The sequence below is a fragment of the Myotis davidii genome, unplaced genomic scaffold (genome assembly GCF_000327345.1).
Source record: "Myotis davidii unplaced genomic scaffold, ASM32734v1 scaffold299, whole genome shotgun sequence".
NCBI lineage: Eukaryota > Metazoa > Chordata > Mammalia > Chiroptera > Vespertilionidae > Myotis > Myotis davidii.
In genome coordinates this window covers 5,228,620-5,242,411 of record NW_006293088.1, presented here as the reverse complement: position 1 = coordinate 5,242,411, position 13,792 = coordinate 5,228,620, and the positions used below count along the sequence as shown (strand labels likewise).

At 54.2% G+C, this 13,792-nt stretch overlaps 1 protein-coding gene across 1 annotated transcript in view; it reads left to right on the top strand.

The window, feature by feature from the left end:
* CLCN6 (chloride voltage-gated channel 6) overlaps positions 1-13,792 on the top strand; it is a 33,847-nt gene that overhangs the window by 18,423 nt on the left and 1,632 nt on the right. Inside the window, exons 9-21 of the mRNA XM_006766797.2 lie at positions 186-244; positions 2,407-2,539; positions 3,079-3,192; positions 3,735-3,901; positions 4,422-4,545; positions 7,540-7,666; positions 7,906-8,059; positions 8,163-8,322; positions 8,412-8,518; positions 9,654-9,840; positions 10,870-11,027; positions 11,211-11,367; positions 13,187-13,271. Coding sequence (XP_006766860.1) covers positions 186-244; positions 2,407-2,539; positions 3,079-3,192; positions 3,735-3,901; positions 4,422-4,545; positions 7,540-7,666; positions 7,906-8,059; positions 8,163-8,322; positions 8,412-8,518; positions 9,654-9,840; positions 10,870-11,027; positions 11,211-11,367; positions 13,187-13,271 — 1,732 coding nt within the window. The remainder of the gene's footprint in view (positions 1-185; positions 245-2,406; positions 2,540-3,078; positions 3,193-3,734; positions 3,902-4,421; positions 4,546-7,539; positions 7,667-7,905; positions 8,060-8,162; positions 8,323-8,411; positions 8,519-9,653; positions 9,841-10,869; positions 11,028-11,210; positions 11,368-13,186; positions 13,272-13,792) is intronic.

Below are 13,792 nucleotides of genomic sequence, written 5' to 3'. Positions count from 1 at the left end.
AGAGCACAGGAATTTAGGGGCAGGAAAGGGAGTTCCTCCCAGAGACAGCTTCTTTTTCCCAGGCTGCTCTTCTGGACGCCCCCTTCTGCAGCACTTCTGCCCGCTGTGCTCAAGGCGGGGGCTCCTGCGGGGTTCCTGCAGGTGGCCTGGGGGCCCCCCTCTGACTTGGTTTTCTCTTGTTTTAGTTTCAGAGCATCTCCTTCCAGAAGATCCAGTTTAACTTCCCCTATTTCCGAAGTGACAGGTATGGAAAGGTTAGGAATTGGATCTTCTTTTCTTTAAGTTAAATTTATTGGGGTGAATTGGGTAATAAGATTATATAGGTTTCAAGTGTAGATTTCTAGGCTACATGATCTGTATATTGCATTGTTTTACCATCACCCAAAGTGAAATCATCTTCCGTCACCATACATTTGGCTCCCTTTCCCTTTACTATCTCCCACCCCCTTCCGTCTGGTAACCACCATATTGTTGTCTGTGTCTGAGTTTCAGTTTTATATCCTACAGATGAGTGAAATCATGTAGTTCTTAGCTTTTTCTGATTGACTTACTTTGCTTGGCATAATCTGAAAGTCCATCCATGTCACAAATGGCAGTATTTCATTTCTTACGGCTGAGTAGTATTCTTTTATGTATATACTAGAGGCCGGTGCATGAAGATTCGTGCACTCGGGGGCGAGGGGTCCCTCAGCCCAGCCTGCGCCCTCTTGCAGTCTGGGACCCCTCGGGGGATGTCCACCTGCCAGCTTAGGCCCACAGCCCAGGAGCCCTTGGGGGATGTCCGTAGTAGGACATCCTTAGTGCTGCCGAGAAGGCGGGAGAGGCTACCGCCACCACCGCTGCACTTGCAGCTGTCAGCCCAGCTTGTGGCTGAGCAGAGCTCCCCCTGTGGGAGCACACTGACCATCAGGGGCAGCTCCTGTGTTGAGCATCTGTCCCCTGGTGGTCAGTGTGCATCATAGCGACCGGTTGTTCTGCCCTTAGGATCAATCTGCATATTACCCTTTTATTATATAGAATACCACATCTTCTTTATCCAGTTGTCCACTGAAGGACACTTTGGTTGTGTCCATGTCTTTTGCCACCGTGAATAATGCTGCAGTGAATGTAGGGGTGCATAAATCTTTGCCAATAAATGCTTTCAAATTTTTCGGTTATAAACTACCGAGAAGAAGGATTGCTGGGTGGTGTAGGAACTCTTCTCCTAATGTTTTGAGGCACCTCCATACTGTTTTCCATAGAAGCTGCACCAGTTTACATTCCCTCCAGCAGTGATGAGGGTTCCGTTTTCTCCCCAACCTCCCCACCGCTTATTATTACTCATCTTGTTGATAATAGGAATTGGAGTTTCTTCTTTTCTTTTTTTAAAGGTTTTTCTTTGTGGGTTTGTTTTTTTTTTTTTCGGAGAGAGGGGATGGGAGAGGGAGAGAGGAAGTTCATTGGCTGCTTCCTGCCCACAACCCGGGCATGTGCCCTGACCTGGAATCAAACAGGCAGCCTTTTGGTGCATGGACACACCCAGCCATTGGGCCACACTGGCCAGGGCAGAATTGGATTCTCTTGAAAAAAATGAACTGTCCATTTACTGCCTCTCAGACCCCATACTCGCTCTAGCTGGCTTATTGCCTCCCCTGCTGGGCAGGCTGCATGCAAAACCCGGTGTCAGAAAAAAGGTGGGCTTTGAGCTACTGTCCTGAAAATAAGCAACCAGGGCCCGGCTGGTCTCGTGGCTGCCACCGTGTCATGACCTAAGGCCTGGAAGCACCTCAGGCAGTGGCGGTGAAAAGCACGGCAGAGACCGTCCACAGCGTACTCGCAAGAGCATCGTCCATATTCCAGAGCAGTGTGCTGGTCGTCGCCCTTCTGGTTGGGCAGGTGCTCTTCTCGGAACTTCTGCCCTGTGGGATCTGTGTGTGTGAAACTGGCCGCGCACGAGGCCCTTGGAATCGGCCCTGGGTCAGAGCTGTGGTCTGCCTTCCCGCCTTGGTGCTCTGCATGTCATTGTCACCTGCTCCTCCGCATGTCACAGCACTTCGGCCTTTTCATGACGCTGTGCCCTTTGGAAGGAGGATCTGGGGAGAGTGTAGCTCAGCGGGGACTGAGCTGGGGCTGAAATTCCATCTTCAGAGGAAACTGGTGTGAGGGGGCCTCTCCCCCCAGAGGAACTCGGGCTGCGGAGTGGATCTGGCTCTCAGGTGGACCTATTCGTCGCCCAGTTGGCCTCTTCAAACCCCGACTTCATGGGTCCTTCATGAGATAAAATGTTGGCAGATAAGGCCCTGGCCGGTGTGGCTCAGTTGGTTGGGCGTCATCCATGCACCAAGAAGTTGCTTCTTTGATTCCCGGTCAGCGCACACGCCCAGATTGCAGGCTTACCAATAAAGCGTCTGTCTCCTCTCTCCTCAGAGACAAGCGGGACTTTGTATCAGCAGGTGCAGCTGCTGGCGTCGCTGCAGCCTTCGGGGCTCCCATCGGGGGGACCCTGTTCAGCCTGGAGGAGGGCTCGTCCTTCTGGAACCAAGGGCTCACGTGGAAAGTGGTGAGGAGACTTCCAAGGAAACCTTCTCCTGGACGTAACCACCCCGTTTAAGCTGTAGTTCTGACGAGCCCAGTCCTTCGCTTTAGACGCCCGTAACTGCCAAACTGTGGGCTTTCCCATGCTTCCCGTATGCCCACGCCCATCCCCCACATCACACTGCCAGGATCGTCTCTTGTTGATGAGCCACGAGGCCTGAAGGCGTGGGACTGGTCATCAGGCGGCGGCAGAGCCCAGACGTGAACCCCGACTCCTAAGAGTAGCGCGTTCTCCCTCTCACGTTCACTCTTCCTCTTGGCACAGAAGTCAGTGTGTATCTGGCCCTAAGTGAATAGATCTCACAACAGGCTGTTGAAATGAAAGCTGCTTGTGGCCTGTGGTCCATTGTCCACAAGGGGGGCCTTTCCTGCCGTGGTTACTGGACACCTCTACCGGGCCTGGCGTCGGCAGGTTTCTGTGTAGAGCAGGTTTGATGAGGAGGGTCAGGGAGGAAGTAGGACTTGTTGCTATTGAATGTTCTTGTTTTTGTCACCTGTCCCTAGCTCTTCTGCTCCATGTCTGCCACCTTCACCCTCAACTTCTTTCGTTCTGGGATTCAGTTTGGAAGTTGGGGCTCCTTCCAGCTCCCTGGATTGCTGAACTTCGGCGAGTTCAAGGTATGCTTTCGGCTCCAGAATTTGTCCCCCAGAATTTCTTTTTTTTAAATAAGATGCAATTACAGAATTTATATATATATATAGTTTATTGATTTCAGAGCGGAAGGGAGAGGGAGAGAGGGATCAGTGATAAGAGGAAATCATTGATTGGCTGCCTCCTGTATGCCCCCTATTGGGGATTGAGCCTGCAACCCGGGCATGTGCCCTTGACTGGAATCGAACCTGGGACCCTTCAGCCCGCAGGCCGACGCTCTATCCACTGAACCAAACCAGCTAGGGCCCCCAGAATTTCTTGCTTGACCGGTGACAATTGCTCTAAGTGATGGACCAGGTAGAAGCAATCAGGGGCAGCTTCTGGCGGGGCTCTCTGCCCCTGTAGCCTCCTGTGGGTGCCTCTGCCCGGTGTGGGCAGGCCCAGCACTGCACTGGCTCTTGAAGAGAGAAGGCAGCCTCCCCTCCTGTGTCTGTCTGCTCCGCCTCCACCCCTTCCTGTTCTCATGGGCACCATGGTTTTTCTCTCCCTTTCCTGCCCCTTCTCTCAGTGCTCTGACTCTGATAAAAAATGTCACCTCTGGACAGCTGTGGATTTGGGTTTCTTCGTCCTGATGGGGGTCATTGGGGGCCTCCTGGGAGCCACATTCAACTGTCTGAACAAGAGGCTTGCAAAGTACCGGATGCGAAACGTGCACCCGAAGCCTAAGCTCGTCAGGTATCTGCCAGCCGCCTCCCCCAGCCTGCGGGGCTCCCCGAGCTCCGTGGGGATGGGCCGTCTCCCCGAGGGAGGCGGTGGTGTGAACAGACCCTGCATCCCACACCAGCTCTGATTTCACAACTGAGGCAGAACGTACCAGGGGTCGTGTCCACTGTATTTGTCAGGCCTAAGGCTGAGTCAGAGTGGCTGGTTGCCTCCCCGCCCCACCTGACTTCCACTAGGACGCATGACAGTCAGACAGGTCAGTGCGATTCTCACCCCTGGGACCTAAAATGTAAGGCACTCTGTTCCCCAGAGAGAGATGATGTGGATGCAGCAGCCTTGTCCCTGGCCGCCCACTGTTTACATAGGAATTGCTGAACGCAGCATGTCGCTGACAGATTCTGCGCGTGCTGACTGGCGGGGGCGCCTCCACATGCTCTTTGGGGAGAGGGGTTAGGGGTAGGCGGGGTTGTATATTTGAGTTCCCAAGACTGGGGTGTCTTATTACCTATAACAGCTGTCCTTTGCTTCCTAGAGTCTTAGAGAGCCTCCTGGTATCTCTGGTAACCACCGTGGTGGTGTTTGTGGCCTCGATGGTGTTAGGAGAATGCCGACAGATGTCTTCAAGTCAAATCGGGAATGACTCGCTCCTGCTCCAGGTAACCCCCGTGCACCTGCTCCCTCTGTCCTGCCTCCACACAAGGGTCCAGAAATGGGTGCGTGCCGCTTAGAGCTCAGGAGTGTGTGGGTTCATGGTTCCCACCTGATCAGATTGCCGAGAGGGATGTGCAGTCGCCTTTTCACAGGAGAGAGGATGTGCACCTCCGTCCTTTTCATGTTTGTGGATGATCTGGTTATCATAGAGGGGACTCCTGTCTGTCTGTCTGTCTGTCTCTCTGTTGAACAACACTAATCGGAAACAGAAGCTCGGGAAATGGACCATCTGCTTCTCCGGCTCCAGTTTCCGTTCTCGCTCCCCACACCTGAATGTGCTACCAGCACCCCCTGCGCCCCCTGAAAGGAGCGCCTGCCCAGGAGAACAGCAGTCCTGCTTCCTCATGGCTCCGAGGCACTTACTGGCACACGTCCTGTCGCATTTCTCCTTTCCCTTCTTAGGACGATGGTCTTTTTCAGAACCTTCCCCTGAAAGAGCAGGTCCGTGAGGTAGGATTGGAGTTTACTCTACCCTGTGTTTTTGGATCAAACTAGGACGTGGGTCTGAGCTGGACTGTGGTTGGTCAGCTGTGTGGTCTGGACTGCAGGGGGTGCCGGGGGAGTGCTAGGTACCTGTCATCGTACAGTCCCTGGATGGCACTCTGTGCCTCAGAGCCCCTTTGGAGCCTTTGTCTTGGCTGCTGCTTTAGTGTCCCCAGGGTCTGTCCATGTGCAGCTAGACCAGCCGTGGGCAAACTACGGCCCGCGGGCCGGATCCGGCCCGTTCGGCTGTTCTATCCGGCCCGCGGAGCCAAAAGAGCGGAGGGTTCTCTTGCTCTCACCTCCGCTCCTTCACCAGCAGCAGTGTTAACATGTACTAGTTCACACAAACACTCCATCCATGCTTTTGTTCCGGCCCTCCGGTCCAGTTTAAGAACCCATTGTGGCCCTCGAGTCAAAAAGTTTGCCCACCCCTGAGCTAGACCATATCAGATCAGAGATGGGCAAACTATAGCTCACAGGCCAGATCTGGCCCTACACACCTGCTTGTTTCTGTGGAACCCCCAAGCTAAGAATGGTTTTTACATTTTTAAAGAGCTGAGAAAGATGGAGAAGATGGGCCATCGCTTGCAAAGGCTAAAATATTTACTATCTGGCTCTTTACGGAAAAATGTGGCTGACCCATTACTAGTTACCAGGCCACATTTCTAAAATGTGTTCCAAGGAACATTGATTTATATTATTTAGAAACAAATGGAAAAGGATTCTGTGGTCAAATGAGTTAACCAGAATTAAGTAAGTTTCTTTAATGCCAGACTTTCTAAGGCCCTTAAAATTCCAGGGAGAGTTATGAACAGTTGGAATGTTTATTGTGCCAGATATTCCACCAAGCTCTTTACATACATGATCATATAATCCTTACCACTACCATGTTGGCTGATGTTTTTATTCCCATTTTCCAGATGGGAAAATGGAGGCAAAGTGAGGTCTTGACCAAGATCACTCAGCTAGTAAAATATAGCATGAGGTGGGAATATTCCCAATTTATAGATGAGAAGCTGAAGCATCACAAAATGAAGTATCTTTGCTAAGGTCACCGGAGTGTCCACCCCTCTGGCTATGGACCCTGCGCTCTGCTTTTGGTGGAAACTCTGATTTCCAACAGGTGCTCTGGAGCTTCTCAGTGCATTGACTGCAGGACTTTCCAGAGAGCCTTCAGGACTGGTGTTCCTCCAGACGTAGTTTGGGAACCACTGCCTGTGTGTCTTCTCAGCTCGCTCTCCGCTCTCGGGTTACTATTGTAAACACGTTTCTCCTTTGCCAGCTCTTCCTGTCATGTTCCACCACTAGGGGGCACTGTCCTATTTCCTAGGCAGCCTTCGTCTAACTGTGTTGGCCAGCCAGGTTCACCTGGTGGGTTTATCCAAACTACCACCCGGTCCACCTAGTATTGTTGCAGTGTTCACACAAGGGCATCTCTACAGTGTTATTCATAGAATGGAGTCCAGGAAAAGTCCATATCCTTACTGAGCTTTGTAACAACACTTACACTATTGGACACCATCAAATAGAAAACACTCTTCCTGTCATGTTCCACCACTAGGGGGCACTGTCCTATTTCCTAGGCAGCCTTCGTCTAACTGTGTTGGCCAGCCAGGTTCACCTGGTGGGTTTATCCAAACTACCACCCGGTCCACCTAGTATTGTTGCAGTGTTCACACAAGGGCATCTCTACAGTGTTATTCATAGAATGGAGTCCAGGAAAAGTCCATATGCTTACTGAGCTTTGTAACAACACTTATACTATTGGACACCATCAAATAGAAAAGAACTTTCATAATCCAAATTCCCTTACCCTCTAATGAGCAAGGCAGTACCGGAATTTCCTCTTCCTACACAAAATGATGGGGAGAGTGGGAGGTCTGAAATGTGGAGAAATAATCTCTTCCCATCGGGGTTTTGTTCAGCCAGGCGGAGCCTGCGGGCGGCAGCCAGGAGCACGGTGTCTGCACCGTGTGGAAGTGGTTTAGCTTCTGCAGCAAATTCAGGGCGGAGTCTTTTTTCATATGGAACCAAAGCTGGGGCATTAGGTCAGGCCGTACCCTGGGAGCTCCTCTGAAAAGCTGTCAGCTCCCAACCACTGGTCTGTCACCTGCCTCATCTTCCCCTAGTCCGTGCGGTTTCCAGCCAGGCTTCCAGGAGTGTCACACACAAAATGAGCCCTGGGAGAAGAGACGGCGGATTCCCTGGGAATCATCGTAGTTACAGTGTCATTATGAGTGGATGAGCGAGGGCCCACATCTTGGTTCATTCATTCTCAAAATGCAAGGAACACAGTATCAGTTGGCCGCTCTTGGGTCTAAATCTGTTTTTGCTACCGGTTTAATTCACAGGAAAAGCCTGGATGCCAGACTCTTTTGACCTAGGTGGGGACCTCCCACTTGAAGATTCCAGTGCCCTGGTCAGGTGCTGACCTTGTACTGATTTCTGTTTCTTAGGTCACATCAGAAGATGTGAATTCAAGTATCAAGACCTTTTTTTGTCCCAATGAGACCTACAATGACATGGCCACCCTCTTCTTCAATCCCCAGGAGTCTGCTATCCTTCAGCTCTTCCACCAGGATGGTGAGCCCCAGTGCGCCTCCCCATCCTGTGCTCCTCTGTTGGCCCTCAGATGCAGCCAGGCTTACCCTTAATTCTGAGCAAAAAGCAGGACTTTCTCCTTGTAATTCCAACCCGGACAAGGTTAGCCTTCTGCCTCCAGTGTGGGAGGCGACCTGGTTAGTGTGCAGAAGGACTTGTGGGGACCAAGGTGGGCATGGCGGGCACCTGGCAGTGGGGCTCAGTCTGTCCTTGCCTTGCAGGTACCTTCAGCCCCATCACTTTGGCTTTGTTCTTCATCCTTTATTTCTTGCTTGCGTGTTGGACTTACGGCATTTCTGTTCCAAGTGGCCTCTTTGTGCCTTCTCTGCTGTGTGGAGCTGCTTTTGGACGTTTAGTTGCCAATGTCCTCAAAAGGTACAGTGTGTGCACGTGTGTACATGTGCAAGTGCTCGAACCGTAGCCCTGCCCCCCACCCAGCATGATCCCAAGGCATATTCTTGTTTTCTCTCTTCACCAGCTACATTGGATTGGGCCATGTCTATTCGGGGACCTTTGCCCTGATTGGTGCCGCGGCTTTCCTGGGCGGGGTCGTCCGTATGACCATCAGTCTCACGGTCATCCTGATTGAATCCACCAATGAGATCACTTATGGGCTTCCCATTATGATCACTCTGATGGTGAGCACTCCCCTTCTAGTCCACTTTCGGGTTCAGGGCCAAGTTCGCCCCACAGCAGCCTCTTTTCAAGTCTTTACTTTGTGTTTCAGGTGGCCAAGTGGACAGGGGACTTTTTCAATAAGGGCATTTACGACATCCACGTGGGCCTGCGAGGAGTGCCGCTTCTGGAGTGGGAGACAGAGGCGGAAATGGACAGGTGAGGCCATGAGGTCTCGTCACATCCTAGGGCCCAAGGAATGTTTGTATCAGGGTAGGAAATGGTTACTTAGATTCTTGGGTGAGAATGAAGTGAAACGGGGTCATTAAAAGAGCAAGTATGTTTGGGAACATTGAGCAGGGCCTGTGGCTGGGAGCTGGGAGCTGGGGCAGGGCATGGAGGGCAGGGCTGATGCATGGCTTTGATTGGGTCCTGTGTTCTGGTTCAATAGGAAGTGAGGGCTGTGCATAAAGTCTGTGTTAGGATCGAATGTCTAAACTACAGGCATGCTAGCCCTGTCTGGCTATTCTCAGTGGTTAGGGTGCCTGAGGACCGAAGGGTTGCGGGCTCAATTCCTAGTCGTACCTCGGTTGCGGGTTTGCTCCCCACCCCAGTCAGGACGTGTGCAGGAGGCAACCAGTCCATGTGTCTCCCTCACATCAATGTTTCTCTCTCTCTATCTCCCCTCCTCCTCCTCCTTCCCTTTCACTCTGAAAATCAATGGAAAAAATATCCTCAAGTGAGGATTAAGCTAAGGGTCTGCTAGCCCTGTTTGAGCACTAGGCTGCCTCACGTGTGCCTAACGAAATCTCGTATTATATTCACCTAATTGCCCATCAGCCCACAAATGGTTTGGGCCTCCTACGTCTGGTACCACACAAGTCCCTGTGGTCTAGCGTAGGGTGTTCAAGCCTCTGTAAAGGGCAGAGTCAGTGTTGTCAGCTCTGCAGGCACGTGGTCTCTGCCCTGGTGATGCAGAGGCAGCGTCGACGGCATGTAGACAAGACAGGCAGGGACTTGCCCTGTGGCTGCAGCTGCCATCCTGGTCTAAAGGGACACCAGACTTTTTTTTTAATCCCAATAGTGTAATTACCAGCTCAGTGCGGTACGAGGAATGTGCCCTGGGGTGCTGAGGAGGGGGCGGCCGGGCGGTCCCCTGGGCAAGCAGAGGGGTTTGTGGTGAGGGGACTTTTCATGTTGAGCCGAGGGATGAGCCCAGGCCCACACAAAGCGGGGAAGGACGTTTCAGGCCTGGGGAAGGGCATGTGCAGCAGGAGAGCCAGTGCAGCCCATCGCACTTGCCCTGGGTGCCGTGGGCTCAGGCGTGGGGCTGATGGCTTCCCTCCCTCCCTAGACTGAGAGCCAGTGACATCATGGAGCCCAACCTGACCTACGTCTACCCGCATACCCGCATCCAGTCTCTCGTCAGCATCCTACGCACCACTGTCCACCACGCCTTCCCCGTGGTCACCGAGAACCGGGGCAACGAGAAGGAGTTCATGAAGGGCAACCAGCTCATCAGTAACAACATCAAGTTCAAGGTGAGAAAACAGCCGAGAGGAGGGGGGTGTGGCAATGGTTCCATGGTGCTCACATTGACTGGTGCTCGTCACGCCCCACAGGTGGGTGGCTCTTAGGAGAAATCAGCACCCCATTATGTGCGACAGTGAGTGTAGACTCGACAGCGAGTGTGGACTCCGTTAGGCCATCAGGGCGTGTCCATTCTCCCAGTAAGCACGGGCACGGGTTTGTTTTGTTCTGTTTTTAAGTGTATTTTTATTGAGTTCAGAGAAGGGGGAGAGGGATAGACACATCAATGATGAAGAAAAATCATTAATCAGCTGTCTCCTGCACGCCCCACAATGGGCATGGGAGCCTGCAACCCAGGAATCGAACTGTGACCTCCTGGTTCATAGGTCAATGCTCACTGCTGAGCCACACCAGCTGGGTGGGACAGATTTGTTTTTAATCAGCAGTCTTCGGGATTCCTGCAAGTTGGATCTGTGAGGGTTCTAGAGTTGCCAACCACAGAAATGGACTTGGCCCTACACAAGAGAGGAAAAGAAGTCATTTGGAAGCGGCAGGACTGACAGGAAGTGAAGGAGCCAGAGCCTGGTGCTCGGGCGTGCAGGCAGCGGGGGGACCCTCTGGGAGACCGGGCCTCAGAGCTGCTGTTCTCTGTCCTTGGGCTGCTCCCGGTTTGAAATCCCGGCAGAGGGAGAGTCCTGTTGCCTCACCTGGGTCGTGTGCCCACCCCTGGGCTTGCTGGGAGCGACGGTTTGTTCCCCACTGGACAATTGAGGTGCTTTTCCAAATCCAAGGAGCAGGGATGTTGGGCCGGCAGAAACCACAGGGTCTGCAGCAAGCCCTGCGGAGCCCAGAGGCTCCTGTGAACTGGCCCCTGAGCCACTGCCAGCGTTTCCTGCAGTTCCTGTCGGCATGTGCTTTTGATCCCCACTGCCCCCCAAATCCTTACGCTCAGTAGGTGCTGTGTTGGTGTGCCTGCACATGCAGCAGTCCAGGGCCTCCCTGGTGGATACCTCTGCCATTGCCACCCCTCCCACCCACAGAAGTCCAGCATCCTCACCCGAGCCGGCGAGCAGCGCAGGCGCAGCCAGTCCATGAAGTCCTACCCGTCGAGTGAGCTGCGGAACGTGTGTGACGAGCACGTGACCTCCGAGGAGCCGGCCGAGAAGGAGGACCTCCTGCAGCAGATGCTCGAGCGGAGGTGAGCGCACAGTCCTCCCCGCGCAGGCCCCCGGCATCTACGGGGTTCAGGAGGGGCCGGCCCCCTGCTCCGGCTGTTAGGTAGCTCCCGGGTTCTTTGGGAATTTGGGGGGTGGGTTGGGACCTGGGTGAAACGCGATCCTGCTGAGGGTATACTAGGCAGCGTCTGGTTTTTATATAACAGATACACTCCCTACCCCAACCTATACCCTGACCAGTCCCCAAGTGAAGACTGGACCATGGAGGAACGCTTCCGCCCTCTGACCTTCCACGGCCTGATCCTGCGGTCGCAACTTGTCACCCTGCTCGTCCGAGGAGTTTGCTATTCTGAAAGCCAGTCGGTAAGTGTCTCTTGCCCGCACCGCATTCCGGAGGCAGGAGGGTAGGAGCACACTTCCGCCTCAGGAGAAGGGGAGACAGGGAGTCATGTGCCAGTAGCTGCTTAGGGGGCGCATGCCACCCTGCTTCCCTCTGCTGCAGTTGGTGTCCTCCCGGGTCACCAGAATCGAACGTGAGTCCCCGCATTCTCCACGCATTCTCCACGCAGTCTCTGCACCTGTGTCAGGCGTCCTGCCAGCCTGCAGGCTTTTCACAGTCTCTACATTTTATTTTATTGGTTTTTTTACAGAGAGGAAGGGAGGGGGATAGAGAGTTAGAAACATCGATCAGCTGCCTCCTGCACGCCCCCTACTGGGGATGTGCCCGCAACCCAGGTACATGCCCTTGACCGGAATCAACCCTGGGACCCTTGAGTCCACAGGCCGACGCTCTATCCACTGAGCCAAACCGGTTACGGCTGTAGTCTCTATATTTTAGTTTCTGGTGTGCATGAACCTCCTTACATGTGTTACCGGAAGAAGTCCCATTCTTTCTGTGAGTCCCCTGCCAGTTCTCTCTCTTTCGTTTGGTTTTTGTAGAGAGAAGCAGGGGTTGGCGGGGGTGTTGTTCAGAGTGGCCCCGCTCACTCACACTCATCCTGAGAAAGGAGCCTGAAAACGTTTCCTAGAGACCTGGTTTCCAAACTGGCGCTCCTGGTTCGGGCCTTGTCCGTAGGGGTCAGCCTCCGGTCCCTCGTGCCCCAAGTGGCCTGCAGAAGAGCAGCTAACGGGGCAGGGCAGGGAGAGCCATGGTGCAGAGCCTGGGCCCTGAGCGTGTGGTCTGTGGGGAGGACACGCCTGGCTGGAATCGGGCACAGGGGCCAAGGAAGTGGAGGCATGAAGCCAGATAGACAGAGGCCTCGCCTGCAGGCAGGAACCAGCCAGAGCCGGCCGGTGCAGCACTGGGAGGCAGTGGTGCACGGAGAAAGCTGTGTCAGAGTGGAGTTAGGGGAGGAAGACAGGGACAGAGCAGTGACCAGTACGTGTGGTCACTTGTGGTGGCCCAGGTGCCCAGTGACAGCAGCAGTGAGACTCGGGATGGAGGAAGTAGCAGCTGTTGCCTGAGTTTGCTGTGGCTGCTGCGTCCAGTTGCCACTAACAGATGGCTTCACACAAGTTTGCTGTTCATAGCTCTCAAGGCCAGAGCACAGAGTCCAGGTGTCGGCGGGGCCACACTCTCTCTGGCGGCTCCAGGGGAGATCCTCTCTCGCCCTCCTGGTCTGTGGCGGTGCCAGCGGTCCTTGACATTCCTGACTGCAGACCGATCACCCCCCCTCCTCCTCATCATGTGGTCTTCTCCCTGTGTCTCCTCTTTGTATAAGGACAGCAGTCATGGGATCCAAGGCCCGCCCCAATCCAGTATGACCTCGTCTGACCTTGATCACATCTGCGGAGACCTGGCTTCCAATCAGGCCACATTCACAGGCACCGGGGTTGGACTTGGACATCTCTTTTGGGGGCACACAAGTCAACCCACTCAGCTACTATGAGTTAGCACTTTTCTCCTTTAAACTTCACTGGCCCATGTCCATTTTACAGGTGCAGGAAAGGGAAGTTTGGGGGATTAGGAGGCTTGCCTGGGGGACACAGCAGGGAGCAGGCTGGGAACTGGCTCTGGATCACTGTGTCTCACTCCAAAGCACGTGTTCCGGCCACGGCCCCGCCCCCCCTCACTCTGGGGGACCATGGCTGAGCGGATACAGACCGGACGAGGGGGGGCTCTACACGTGACCCTGCCTGTTGCTGCACTCCCTGCAAGGACAGTGTCTTGTTGGGTTTGCAGAGCGCCAGCCAGCCGCGCCTTTCCTACGCGGAGATGGCCGAGGATTACCCACGGTACCCTGACATCCACGACCTGGACCTGACGGGCACGTGCCCTTGACTGGAATCAAACCTGGGAACCTTCAGTCTGCAGGCCAACGCTCTATCCACTGAGCCAAACCAGCTAGGGCATCACCTTTGTTGGCTGCGGCACTTGCCGGTGGTGAATGCCGTGGGAGAGGTGAGAGTTCCGGGGGGGTGCGGGGGGAGGGAGCACCCAGGGGGAGGGAGCACCCACGGCCTGTAGCAGCCTGGCCTCGCCCGCCCCCCCATCACCACCACCTTCAGGAAAGGACCCTCCAACCACAGAATCCAGCAGGGAGGCCTCTAGACTAAAACCTCCTCTGAAACTCCCACCAGGAGTGAGGAGGGAGTGGGCGCGTGGAACCTGGGGTAACTTCACGCACCTTCCCCCTTCACCTTCGGTTTCTTATCTGCAATCTCCAGCGTGGCCAGCAGATGTCGCCAGTGGCACCGTGGACTAGAAGAGTTTAGGGCCGTCTCTTCACCCAAGACCTGGCAGCACCTGGGTGGGTGGGGTGAGGTGTCTGTTCCCCAGCTGCCACGG